Here is a 13,002-nt window from a genome sequence, read left to right as displayed (position 1 = left end):
TCGAAACGCCGCAGAAAGGTAGTCTGGCTCTGTCGTGCCAATACACAAACACAAGGGCGATAGAGAGACATATTATCGTGAGCGTTTGTGCATTCGGCTACGCACACTGTATAGGCTATCTTTAGTGTATCGTAACATTTTAGCTGGAAATATAAACACACATAAAGGTACAGTCACGCCTGTGTTCCCGAAAGGGGTAAATCACAAGAAACTGTCCCGTTTTAGTTACACTCAGCGATTAAGGCGTTGAAATAAAAGGAAGTGTGATATTGCAATGACAGATTTTTAGTGTCAGGTTTAAATTTATAAGGGTTCGCATAAACATAGGAGCATAGCGATAGAGAGAGCTAACTACGAAACGTAAGCGACTGTGACGTGGGCTTTGCTGGGTACCTACCCAGCCGGCGTATCATGCTGCCAATTTTATCACTTATCCACGTGGATAAGACATCTGTCACTCTCACACTGACATACTTGCTAAAGCGTGACAGATGCTTTATCCACGTGGATAAGTGATAAAATTGGCATCATGATACGCCGGCTGGAAGTAGATATGAGATATACGACATAAACAAAAGAGCGGGCACAACTCCTTAGCACCTTTTTTTTAAATCTAGTTCTGAGTAAGGAAGCCGTGGCGCTAAAAAGATAAAAGATTTGGTCACGGCGTTAAGTGCTTACAGTTACTACTTGTGCACGTTCACTGTCCACTGAATAGTGAGAAATTCAACCTTAATGTAATGGATATAAGATATGGCATTTAAGTGTTGATAGTTCATTTAACACGTCATGTACACAATAATAGAGTGACTGTATAGATCGTGTCATTGACGATGACGAGCAGATTTGTCAAATCAGACCTTAATTGCTCGATAATATAAGTTAAAGATAGCGTCTTGTTGAATGAAAGGTACGGTCATCCAATTTGAATCATAGGCCACTCTAGAACCCTGTCTTCTTGACACCGTGCATTATTGGCCATAGAAGTCACTTTTGGCGTTGACTGTGAAAAGGTTCTATAGTGGCCTAGGATTCAAATGAAATGAAAATTATTTATTTGAAACAGGAAACAGCATAATTTGTACAATTATTGCGGTTATGACATTTAATGAATTGTTCCAAAAAGGATTCCACTCAGCAGTGCCAAGATGTTGATTTTCATTTTTTATTTTTATGAAATAGGCAGCAAACGAGCAGACGAGCCGCCTGATGGAAAGCAGTCATCGCCGCCCATGGACATAAGCAACATCAGGGGAGTCACCTATGCGTTGCCGACCTTTAAGAACCCTAAATACCTGCTTCTTGAAGAACCCCATGGACCAAATTGGTTAACTGTACTGATTGTTTCTATCCATTCCGTTTTTTCTTCAGCTCAAATAATTCCGAGTATCCAATAATATTGTTAAGTTAATTTGGTATGAAATGTATTAGATAATTTGGCACAATGGTCACATTAATTTACTAAGATCCTAACGTCGAAATTGGTTACACGCGATTTAGTTACGTTTTGCTAAATAATACTATGCTTTTTTTATGGGATAGGAGGCAAACGAGCAGACAGGTCGCCTGATGGTAAGCGATCACTGCCGCCCATGGACACCCGAAACACCAGAGGTGTTGGAGGTGCGTTACCGGCCTTTAAGATGGGTGTACGCTCTTTTCTTGAAGGTTTGAAGGTCGTATCGGTCCGGAAATACCGCTGGCGACAATTCATTCCACAGTTTGGCTGTGCGAGGCAGGAAGTTTCTGGAAAAACGCCGTTGCATAAGCTACGCCTATATTCCCAAAATGGGTAGGCAGAGCACATGAAACTGCTCAAGTTTCAGTGCCACTCTTATAAATCAAAAGGTTGAACGAAATTCTGACAGATTGCTAGTCCATCATCCACACCTCAATTAAATTAAATAAATAAATATTATAGGACATTCTTACACAGATTGACTGAGGCCCACAGTAAGCTCAAGAAGGCTTGTGTTGTGGGTACTCAGACAACGGTATATATAATGTAGAAATACTTATATACATAGAAAACATCCATGACTAAGGAACAAATATCTGTGCTCATCACACAAATAAATGCCCTTACCGGGATTTGAACCCGGGACCGCGGCGCAGCAAGCAGGGTCACTACCGACTGCGCCAAACCGGTCGTCAAATTGAAATAATTATTGACAATTTAAAGTAGTAAGATCCCATAGTTTTTAAATTAGAATTAAATCTCAAAACTAATCTATAGATGGAAGCAAATAAGGCATCATATCGTTTTCTTGCTGGGTGTCACTGCGTAGCCAATATACCAATCATAATGATTTGGAGCCTACCGAAGGATAAGATAATTCTCTTTCTGTCCCTCTAATATGGAAAATAAATGATCGTTCGTTTAATTAATTAGATAATTCAATATGGCGGTCAGGATAGGAAAACATGGCACGTTTGAAAAGTTTTTAATTTAGTGACATAGATATTTACATTTACTTGTATTATACCTGTAGGTAAGCAATTCCCGAAAAGTTTGTACATTTGGATCACGTCTCCGATTTTGATAAAAGTTGGTAGGCTGATAGAGTCCGTGATGCTGAGCAAGATCCACTAGGTTTCCCAAAATGTCCCAGGTAGTTTGTATGAAACCTTCCTTTTTAGGGTTCCGTAGTCAACTAGGAACCCTTATAGTTTCGCCATGTCTGTCTGTCCGTCCGTCCGTCTGTCCGTCTGTCCGTCCGTCCGTCCGTCCGTCCGTCCGTCCGTCCGTCCGTCCGTCCGTCCGTCCGTCCGTCCGTCCGTCCGTCCGTCCGTCCGTCCGCGGATAATCTCAGTAACCGTAAGCACTAGAAAGCTGAAATTTGGTACCAATATGTATATCAATCACGCCAACAAAGTGCAAAAATAAAAAATGGAAAAAAATGTTTTATTAGGGTACCCCCCCTACATGTAAAGTGGGGGCTGATATTTTTTTTCATTCGAACCCCTACGTGTGATATATTGTTGGATAGGTATTTAAAAATGAATAAGGGTTTACTAAGAACGTTTTTTGATAATATTAATATTTTCGGAAATAATCGCTCCTAAAGGAAAAAAAAGTGCGTCCCCCCCCTCTAACTTTTGAACCATATGTTTAAAAAATATGAAAAAAATCACAAAAGTAGAACTTTATAAAGACTTTGTAGGAAAATCGTTTTGAACTTGATAGGTTCCGTAGTTTTTGAGAAAAATACGAAAAACTACGGAACCCTACACTGAGCGTGGCCCGACACGCTCTTGGCCGGTTTTTTGTTACCAGATTGCTATACATTTTCGGTAACAAACTTTTCAGGAATTGCTGAGGTACATATTTATTAAGTTAAGGAATAAAGAGGCTATAATAATAAATACGTACATACAATCCTGCCTGTATCCCATATCAGGGAAGGCAGAGCACATGAAACTACTCTAGTTTCAGTACCACTCTTGGCAAATAAGGGGTTGAAAGATAACGAAATTGTGACATTGCAGTGACAGGTGCCAGCCTCTTGCCTACGCCACAATTTTACCCATATCCCACAGTCGACTACGACACCCACGGGAAGAAAGGGAGTGGTAAAATTCTTAACCCGTCACCACCCGCCATAATAACATTATAATATAATAATTGTAATACCTGCACAGAATGTGCCCAAGACCCAATAGTACTTAGGTGATAAACAGTATTCTAATAAGGCGGGCTTTGTCGTCGTTTGTCCTATTTATAGGTCGTCCGTTTATCGATCAGGGGAAATCTGCTAAGCTTACAGATATTTATAAGTTTACGCACTAACTTAGTCCTGGCTGGTTCCGTTTATTGCGATTTGAGCTAGAACCCAAACCGCCTCCCAATGGTTGTCTGGAGAGATCGCTCTTTAGCGATAAGATCGTCTATTATCTGCCTCTATTTTTTAATCAATTGTTCGGCTCCGCTATTTGCTGGGGTGTGTCTATCAAGGAATTTTGGGACGCCGCTCACGCCGCGCAACACACAGCGCGGCGTTCAACGTGTTAAAAAAAACACCTGATTGCCCTAGATAGTGGTAATCCTGGTTCGTGTCAATGACTTTTCAGAATTCATGTACGAAATGTCATATTATATTTGGCTTTTCAGTGAAGGAAAACATCGCGAGGAAACCGGACTAATCCAAATAGGGCTAATTTGGCGAAGGTCCGATGGCTGTCGCTTCCGTAAAATAGTGTCTATGTATCTTCGGATTAGTTGCCCTAGCGGACTTCAGGCTCTGTCTGAGAAGAAGGACAACTAGAAAACACTTTGTTTTAGTAGGTACATTGGCCCCCTTTTTCTAAACATGCCTATATGGTTACGACTCTTTGAGGTAAGAAAAGCAACTGTGTTTTTTTATGAGGATAGTGAGAGTTTTTTTCAATTACTTATTTCAATTTTTTTTTACTGTACAATTATTTCGAATTTCGACTGACATGTTACAATTGCTGATAAAATTATAATATATATAATTATGGTACCTTGATGTTTAATAGTATCATCAGCTTGGTATTACGAATTAAGCTTTAATTCCAAATTTGAATATAATATTATAATTATGTACTAGTACTAGTTCTAATCTTAAGCTAATGTTCAACACAATTTTTTTATTATGAATAAATGAAATGAAATATTCTTCATATCAGCATTTACGCCGTAAAAAGGCCTTTTGTACTGAGAAACAATATTTTTTCTTCCAATTGGTAATGGCAACTCTGAAACTAGGCGATGTCCAGAAAAGTTTATACGACATTGTATCTAAATATGGTCAGGAAATACACTGTTAAAATCTTTCAGCTTATTCAGGCCCACGGTGTATATGAATACACATTACACAATTACACATACGGTACATACATACATACATACATACATACAATCGCGCCTGTGTCCCATGAAGGGGTAGGCAGAGCATATGAAACTACTCAGGTTTCAGTGCCACTCTTGGCAAATAAGGGGTTGAAAGAAAACGAAACTGTGACATTGCAGTGACAGGTTGCCAGCCTCTCGCCTACGCCACAATTTAACCCATATCCCATAGTCGCCTACACGGTACATAGGTACCATAATACTTAGGTACAACAAAATATACTAGACAGTGGTGTGAAACATATGTTCGTTTACTGTTCATTTTAAATTAGGGACATTAAACATCTCAGTTATTTAAACAAAATCCTGACATTAAACGTAATAACATCCTTCCTCAATTTTAAACCGCAATTTTTTATCAAAATCATGAAAAAATAACCCACGATAACGACCACGTACTATATTAAGGTGAAACCGTGACAATTTTTCCTATCCCGGGCGCCATCTTGAATTATCTAATGAATAAAAATGCTTCCTAGTTCCCGGGATGTTGCAATTAGTCGCCTTAAAAGGAAATTAACGTATTGATTTATTTTACTTGGTCGCTAAATTAGCTTTACCGGGAATTCATGCTTAAATGGGGATTTTATGACTGTTATTTTTATTGAGTTTTAATCAAGGACGATTATAAAGGACCAGCAGAGTCCATACTAAATACCGTACCCCGTTGGCAGCCGTAAATCTATGTCGCTAGATGTCACTAAGAGTGTCATTTGAATAAAAATGTCGTTTTTTTTTAAAATACGCACGCGGTAGTTCAACGGCATTACAAGTGATACAGTGAAAAGTATATAGATGACGCTAGGGGCTCGTGTCATGTTTCAGTCCCTGTTTACAACGCAAGCCATTGTTCTTATTTTGAATTATGACAATCATGCAAAAGAGTACCATACTGTCAAATTTTCTATCTCTTTCATTTTGAGCGTGACGTCAATGATTAGTAATATTACTTTCAATATATTTAAAATTTAGATTTTAATGAGGCCATTTCGAACGGTGTTTATGATAGATATCATGTTGACAATCAATCTCCTGACCGTCTCGCTCACACTAATCCTATCCTATATTTAAACGAGTGCGACCGAAACAGTTGAGTATTATTGAAGATTTTTGAATGTCTGAAATCTTATTGGTAGTTGTCGAAAACCCGCTTTTTCCATAAAGTGTTGGCGCGACGTCAAGTGGGTGATAGGCGTACGAGCAAGTACGCGTTGGATGGTCGACTACTATGCGCGGCGGTTTTTAAGCGTACTTAGACCGTTTTCACATTATCCGATCCGATATCGGATGTCGGAAGGATTTCAATAGAAACAATTCAAGATGGCGCCTGTAATGTATGGATTATCGGTCCGATATCCAATATCGGATCGGATAATGTGAAAACGCACTTACGGTGACATACAATCGAAAAAGGTCGTCGAGCCATAAGTACGCATACTTGCTCGTATCGTACGTCTATCGCCCACTTCAGACTGCGTTTCGTTTCGATCGGCGTTTAGCGTCAATGATTATAAGCTCGGCTTCATGGCTTTACGAACCTTAGCTCGGACCATCGAATATGAAACTTATAAATTTCTTTATACGCATGCAAGGGTATAAAGAAGTTTATAACCAGGTGCTCCATGACACCATTGCACCAATCTGTCGCCAGCACCGCTACACTTCAACGGCCAAGTCACACAACATCCATACTAATATTATAAATGGGAAAGTGTGTGTGTCTGTTTGTTTGTCCATCTTTCACGGCAAAACGGAGCGACGTATTGACGTGATTTTTTAAGTGGAGATAGTTGAAGGGATGGAAAGTGACATAGGCTACTTTTTGTCTCTTTTTATATCCCCCACTTCCTTAGAATGGAGGATGGAAGTTTGTGGAGAGATTTTCGAATTTAACGCGAGCGAAGCCGCGGGCAAAGGCTAGTTAACTATAATAATAAAGAAATCGCAGTAAGGAACTTTATGTAGCTTCATTACTTTTTAGTAGGGATGTACCGACTATTGATTTGGCCGACTAGGCCGACTACCGACTAGTCGGCGCTGGGGTGGCCGATTAGTCGGCTAGTCGGCCAAAACAGTTTTTTCAACTAAGTTCACATTTTGAATGTCGTTTTTGGTCCTTTGTTTGCGCTTTTCATGATTTTTTTACAGGTTCAAATGTCTATGAGAATATTTAGATAGATTTTCCATTTTCAACAACCGGTTTGGCATAGTAGGTAGTGGATTAGTAATCCTGCCCATGAAATTGATAGTCCTAAGTAGGACATTTTTTTTTCTGATATCTGATATTTGTTGTTTTGACTAAGAAAGGCATAACAAAATAGGTACATAATACAACCACATCAGCTGTTGATTTATTTTTGTACTGTTTTTCTATCACTTATGAAGTGCCGACTAATCGGCCTTTTTGCCGACTAGTCGCCGACTAATCGCCGACTACAAAAGTGGCCGAATAGTCGGCTTTCCTGACTAGTCGGCGACTAGTCGGTACATCCCTACTTTTTAGAGATAAACAAGCAGCTCCATCGAGACGGCTATTTTTTACAGAATGTTTTTGGCGGGATATACATAGGCATAGGTATATAACACTAACAAGGTATCTATTCTCTTAGTCCGTTTTCACATTATCCGATCCGATATCGGATGTCGGAAGGATTTAAATGGAAAAAATCCAAGATAGCGTCTGTAATGTATGGGGTATCAGTCCTACATCCGATATCGGATCGGATAATGTGAAAACGCATTTAGTCTCATTAATTATTACTTATGTCAGAGTTTCACTAATTATTTCTTTTTATTCATTTATTATCTCAGTTTAGGTTTATACGAGTACCAAACGAGTAGTATACGAGTAGAAAATATATTACCAAAACAATACAAACTATCATTAATTTATTATAAATACGTAATCCAAAGTGCCACACCTAGTCGGCCAGTGCATGGCCTACGCTGCCGATGGTTAAGGGTGCTCGGAGTGACATACAAGAAACGCTGAACTATCCGCGTTGTGTCCAAGACGAAGCCTGACCGATGAAGCTAGCAAGTCTCTCTACTTGTTAGCTGAAATACTGTCAAACCGTTCACTGTGATTACTCAGATTATTATAAGCAAAATGATCTTCGAATGAACTTTCTGGACAATTGAGATGCATGGGCGCAGTCGAAACCAGCTCGCCCCTTCAGCCGTGTCCCGTTGAAAATCGGAAAGATTATTTTCCTTAGCACATTTAATGTTTACAAATTGGATTCGCCTTCTGTCACCTAAACTGGTAAATTTATGTATGAGGTTATTGGTCATACAATTATTAATTTATACCGTTATTAATTCTGTATCTCTACTCGCATTGCTGCTGCGATTCTAAAATATTTAATATCCATAATATGAATATTCAATAAATCATACAATGACATTTGTGATGTGACATGGATGTCACATCTGTTGGCACAATGATTGCGTTTTGTTGAACGTATTTGAGTTCAACATATAGGTTTATTATCACTAAGTATATTATATTAATGAACAACGAAACGGATGTGACATTTTCCTAGTCCACCAACGTCATCTAGTCATTTTATTTGGCAATAATTAGACAACTTGCGAACAAACTTAGCCAGCGAAGCGATCACAACTACGTCGAGGACGACCAAAAAATATAATTTGTAAAAATTGTGTTTTGAACCAATATTTTGATATTAAAATAAAGTTTTTTTGATAGTTATTCATAATATAATATAAAAACAAGTAAAAATATGGGTGAAAATATGTTTTTTTCCACTCCCGGGTTACGAAACAACGCCATCTAGTTTTAAAGCAAAAATTAAGCTTTTTTCAGGGGTACGCTTTTTTGTATGGGCTATATCAGTCTAGTATTAAATGGTCCTTGGTTTTAATATAAAAAACTGGGAGAAACCTAGAGCTACTTTTGCGGAACAAAAAACTCAGTACTTAGGTATAAATTAAGCTCTAGGTTAACAAATAAACGTTAATCTGCTGAAACTACTTAATCTAGATTAACAAATAAACGAGATTTTCATCGAATCTGCATCAAATTACTAAACGTGTGCACATTAACCCGCATTAAAGATATTTGATACAATTATTCTTTCACTGACCGAAGAGAGATTTCTAATATGTAAATAAATGTTATAACGTATTAACCAGTCCATCCCGTCTATTATAATAAAACGCTACATTAAAGACGTCTAAACAGCAGATAAAAAAAACGCAACCATTATAGCACGTTCGAGCAATCAAAAGAAAGGTGATAATCTGATGCAGATAACGCCGGTTCCGCCGTACGTAACAAATTAAGCAGTACGTAGCAATCTGCGAATTACAAGTGTAAATAATGCTGCCGCCCATCCACCACCGTGGGCCGGGCTTTGCTGCGAAAAAAAAGAAACTCGTTAAAAATAGCGGCTTAAAAAAGAAAAGCGCTGAAACGGGAAGCTCGGGTGGTATCGGTTTTTCGCGCGGGCGGTTCGCTGGGCGGGGCCGACCGGCAGTAGCGCGCCGGCGGTCGGCCCGAGAGCACGCGCGTACGGTGTACGAATATCGGCATGTCGATGTCGTCGTGAATCGTAAAGATGGACTTTCAAAGTGCTATGGAGACTTTTGCTGAGGCGTGGGCTGCGGCCAACACCGTGAAGACGGAAGGGGCCAATGAATTGGCGCAGGTCAGTTCTTATTTATTTTTTCAGGGTGAAAACAGAGAAAATTTTTTTTTCGGAGTGTAGAGCTATGAGAGAAATGACTGTCTGAGATCATTGATTTATTCAAATTGGCAACAATAGTAAAATAAATAAATATTAATTTTAACCTTACACTTAATGTGTAACATGTAATCGTATGTATTAAATTTCATGGCTATCACATATTTATTATGAAAACAAACCCATGCATCTTTGTATGCAGATCAACTTCGTCATATTTAAGGCACAATCACTTCAAGTTCATCAAGATAAGAAAATTTGCATTTAATAATGCGACTCAATAATAATTATTAATAATTGTAACAACGTTAGTCACAAACATGTTTGGCAGAAGGTCGGGGATCATCATTATAAGAACCTAATTTTGATAAGATGTTCTGATATAATGGGATTTATTTTATACAAACACTTGAAATATGATAAATAATGTTTTGAATTAATGTCTCGTGATTTGGAGTACATGGTGTATAATCTTTTCATTATAATTATAACTACTATTTACTTAGCACTTATTGCAATAAAATTTCATCATCTTTTTATTTTTGTGTACGATAGTAAAATAATTTTAATATTTTCGTCTAGCTAATTTAAACGGCAATGATTTTAAGTTTTCTGTTACCACTAGAAACCCATTTTGCGTAGAATCTGCGCTCCTTGAGTGTCCTAACAAATGCTTGTATGTCAGGTATATTGGGAGTACGAAGTTCAGAAGAATAAAGTCATAAGCACAGTAATGTTATAAGCATCATATTTCTATTTCCTTACACTAAATTCAATTGGGACTGGGCCTCGTCCCCTGACTTTACGAACCGTTTTTCAATAAGTTGTGGCGTCTCCTCTGTTACTGACAAATAGTCGCGCCTCAAAATTCTAATAGATGATAGCTTTTTTATACTGTCAGTATCTAAATATAAATATAATTCTTATCATAAATATTATTGATCTTACTATAAAGTTAACCAGCTCAATTGGCTGGCATTTAAGTAAGTATGTAGGTTTAAACTGTATTTAGGTACTTACTCGTATTTAAAAAAAAAAGGTTAGTATTCAAATTTAACGGTGCAAATAATTTTGACATAAAAGTGAGAAAACACTAATTAAAACACTTTTAAAATGAAATACTGTAAATAAAAATGTCATAATTCATTTTTATTATCCACCTGACGAAGCCTGCGTTGCTGATGATTTTTCAAATGAAATCAGTGTTAAGTATCTATTTGTTTTTTTTTCTCTTTTAATTTTGGTAGGGTGAAATTTTATGCGTATTGATATTTGTTTTAAATAAACGTAGTTTTTAGTTTGAAGATTGTGACATTAAACATTAATTGAATGAGGTGGTATTGTTTTGTTAAAAATATACATAGCAGGTTAAGTAATAAGACAACATTTAAAGTTTTCACATACTACCTACTAAATAACTTATTACAAAATGTTCAAAAGAAATACCATATATGTATAATATCCGATAAAAACACAAATACCTAGAATGAAAACTAATTAGAGAATCTCCCCTATTGAAGAGCTCCCCTATTTTCCAGGAGGCCGTTCCTGGCGCATTCGAGGTTCAAAGGCAGCTTATCCTATCTGCTAGATCCAGGTTGAAGTATCTGTCGGCGCACGTTGCTCTGACTCTGCTTCGGCTTTGTTTTGCTGTTCCCAGGCTCACATATTTTTTGCGCACCGTTCCAGCTTGGCTCTCCCCTGAGCAATTGGACTCTCTTGGTAATGTGATAAAGGAGTCTGTGGAGTCCCTGCTTAACGTTGCCCTTAACTCGGTACAGATCAAGCGTCATTACCGATTCGAAGTGGTGGACTGGGTGTTCGACGCGTGCGGGACGTGAGTCTTCCTGCGTTCTTGGCTTCGGCGGGTGGGGTTGTGGGTCTGGTCGCTCAAATCTTAGGTATAGACAGTAACAGAGTAACCATACCTTACGCTGCCGATGCTTTGGAGGCTTGGAAGATTCTCAATCCGGGTGCGCCTGTGCCTGAGAGACAGGGTATTCAACGGCTGTGGGATGACGTTGGGGTGAAGCGGGTGTTTGATGGCCTGCTGGAGCCCTCAGTGGGAGCGGACCGGGCTAGGCTCCTTGCGGGATCGAGTCCGGAGTCGGGAGCATGATTGCCGGCGCTTCCCTCCCCTCATATAGGGACCCTCCTCGACAACGATTCATTGCGGGTGGCGGTTGCTCTCCGTTTGGGCTGCGATGTGTGTGTACCTCATTTACGCATTTGCGGCACCATGGTGGAGAGCAATGGTCATCACGCTTTGAGTTGTTGTCGATGTGCGGGGAGGTTTCCACGCCATCACGCTCTGAATGACATCATACGCAGGGCGTTGATTTCAGCTAACGTGCCATGTTTGCTTGAGCCTCCGGGTCTTAGCCGGTCTGATGGCAAGAGGCCGGATGGTATGAACCTGGTGCCCTGGGAGAAAGGGAAGTGCTTGCTGTGGGATGCTACATGCGTCAGCACTTTTGCTGCTTCCCACTTAGGTCGCACAGCGGGGTTAGCGGAGTCAGCAGCTGAATCAGCCGCCCTTAAAAAGCGAGAGAAATATGCGTGCTTGAGCGGGTATTTGTTTGTGCCTCTCGCGGTGGAGACCACTGGGTGTTGGTGCTCAGAGGCGCGGTCCTTCCTAAGGGAGCTCGGTAGTCGGTTGCGTGCAAAGGGACTTGATCCACGCTCCGGGTCATTTCTGGTGCAAAGATTATCCATCGCAGTTCAACGGGGGAACGCTGCGAGTGTGCTGGGTACTTTTGCGCCGGGAATGACTCGTGGGGGGCTGTTCGACGACTGAATAGTAGGGAGATGTATATGGTTTAGTTTTTGGATATTGTGTTTCTTAGCTTTTAAGTATTAATTATTGTTAATTGTATTTTGTATTATTGTGTAATTTTGTATATTTAGAATGAGTTAGTATTATAAATTGTATTAATGAATTGGTTTTGAATAAAATATAATAACCTATGTGGTCAATAAAGTATGTACATAGTGCATAGGTTAATTAGAGAATGGTTAGTAATAGATATAACTACATATTAAACTGACCTCCAACGTTTCAAGGACGGCGTTGTCCCCGTGGTCTCGGAGAAGACTGGCTTGAAATGACATCAACACCTTCTGACAGCCGCACGAGTTTTTCGAACTACCCGCACTTGGTTTTGATTATCAACTTGAACTGTTTGCGCACTAGGGATGTTACTCTGTCGACATACAACACTGACGATATTCGATTTAACGACTGTCGATATTATTTTCGGCTTACACTTATTAATGACAGGAATATTTTTTTAAAAATAATTATACTCCAATTGCTAATTCGAGTCCAAAAAAACTACGACAGATACGTCAATGTCACAGCTGTCAATGTCACTTATGTCACTGTCAAAATACTTTTCAGGTTTCGCCAACCTTCTACAT

The 13,002-nt window shown here is 39.2% G+C and overlaps 1 protein-coding gene across 1 annotated transcript in view; it reads left to right on the top strand.

Annotated features, from left to right (window-relative positions):
• Positions 1-9,394: 9,394 nt before the first annotated feature.
• The window catches only part of LOC125225447 (homeobox protein dve-1), a 123,798-nt gene continuing 120,190 nt past the window's right edge, over positions 9,395-13,002 (top strand). Inside the window, exon 1 of the mRNA XM_048129179.1 lies at positions 9,395-9,546. Within this exon, the coding sequence (XP_047985136.1) occupies positions 9,457-9,546 (90 nt within the window). The 5' untranslated portion in view covers positions 9,395-9,456. The remainder of the gene's footprint in view (positions 9,547-13,002) is intronic.

The sequence above is a fragment of the Leguminivora glycinivorella genome, chromosome 4, assembly GCF_023078275.1.
Source record: "Leguminivora glycinivorella isolate SPB_JAAS2020 chromosome 4, LegGlyc_1.1, whole genome shotgun sequence".
In the NCBI taxonomy this organism is placed as follows: Eukaryota; Metazoa; Arthropoda; class Insecta; order Lepidoptera; family Tortricidae; genus Leguminivora; species Leguminivora glycinivorella.
Note: the sequence above shows the minus strand (reverse complement) of the source record. Positions and strands in the feature narration are given on the sequence as shown.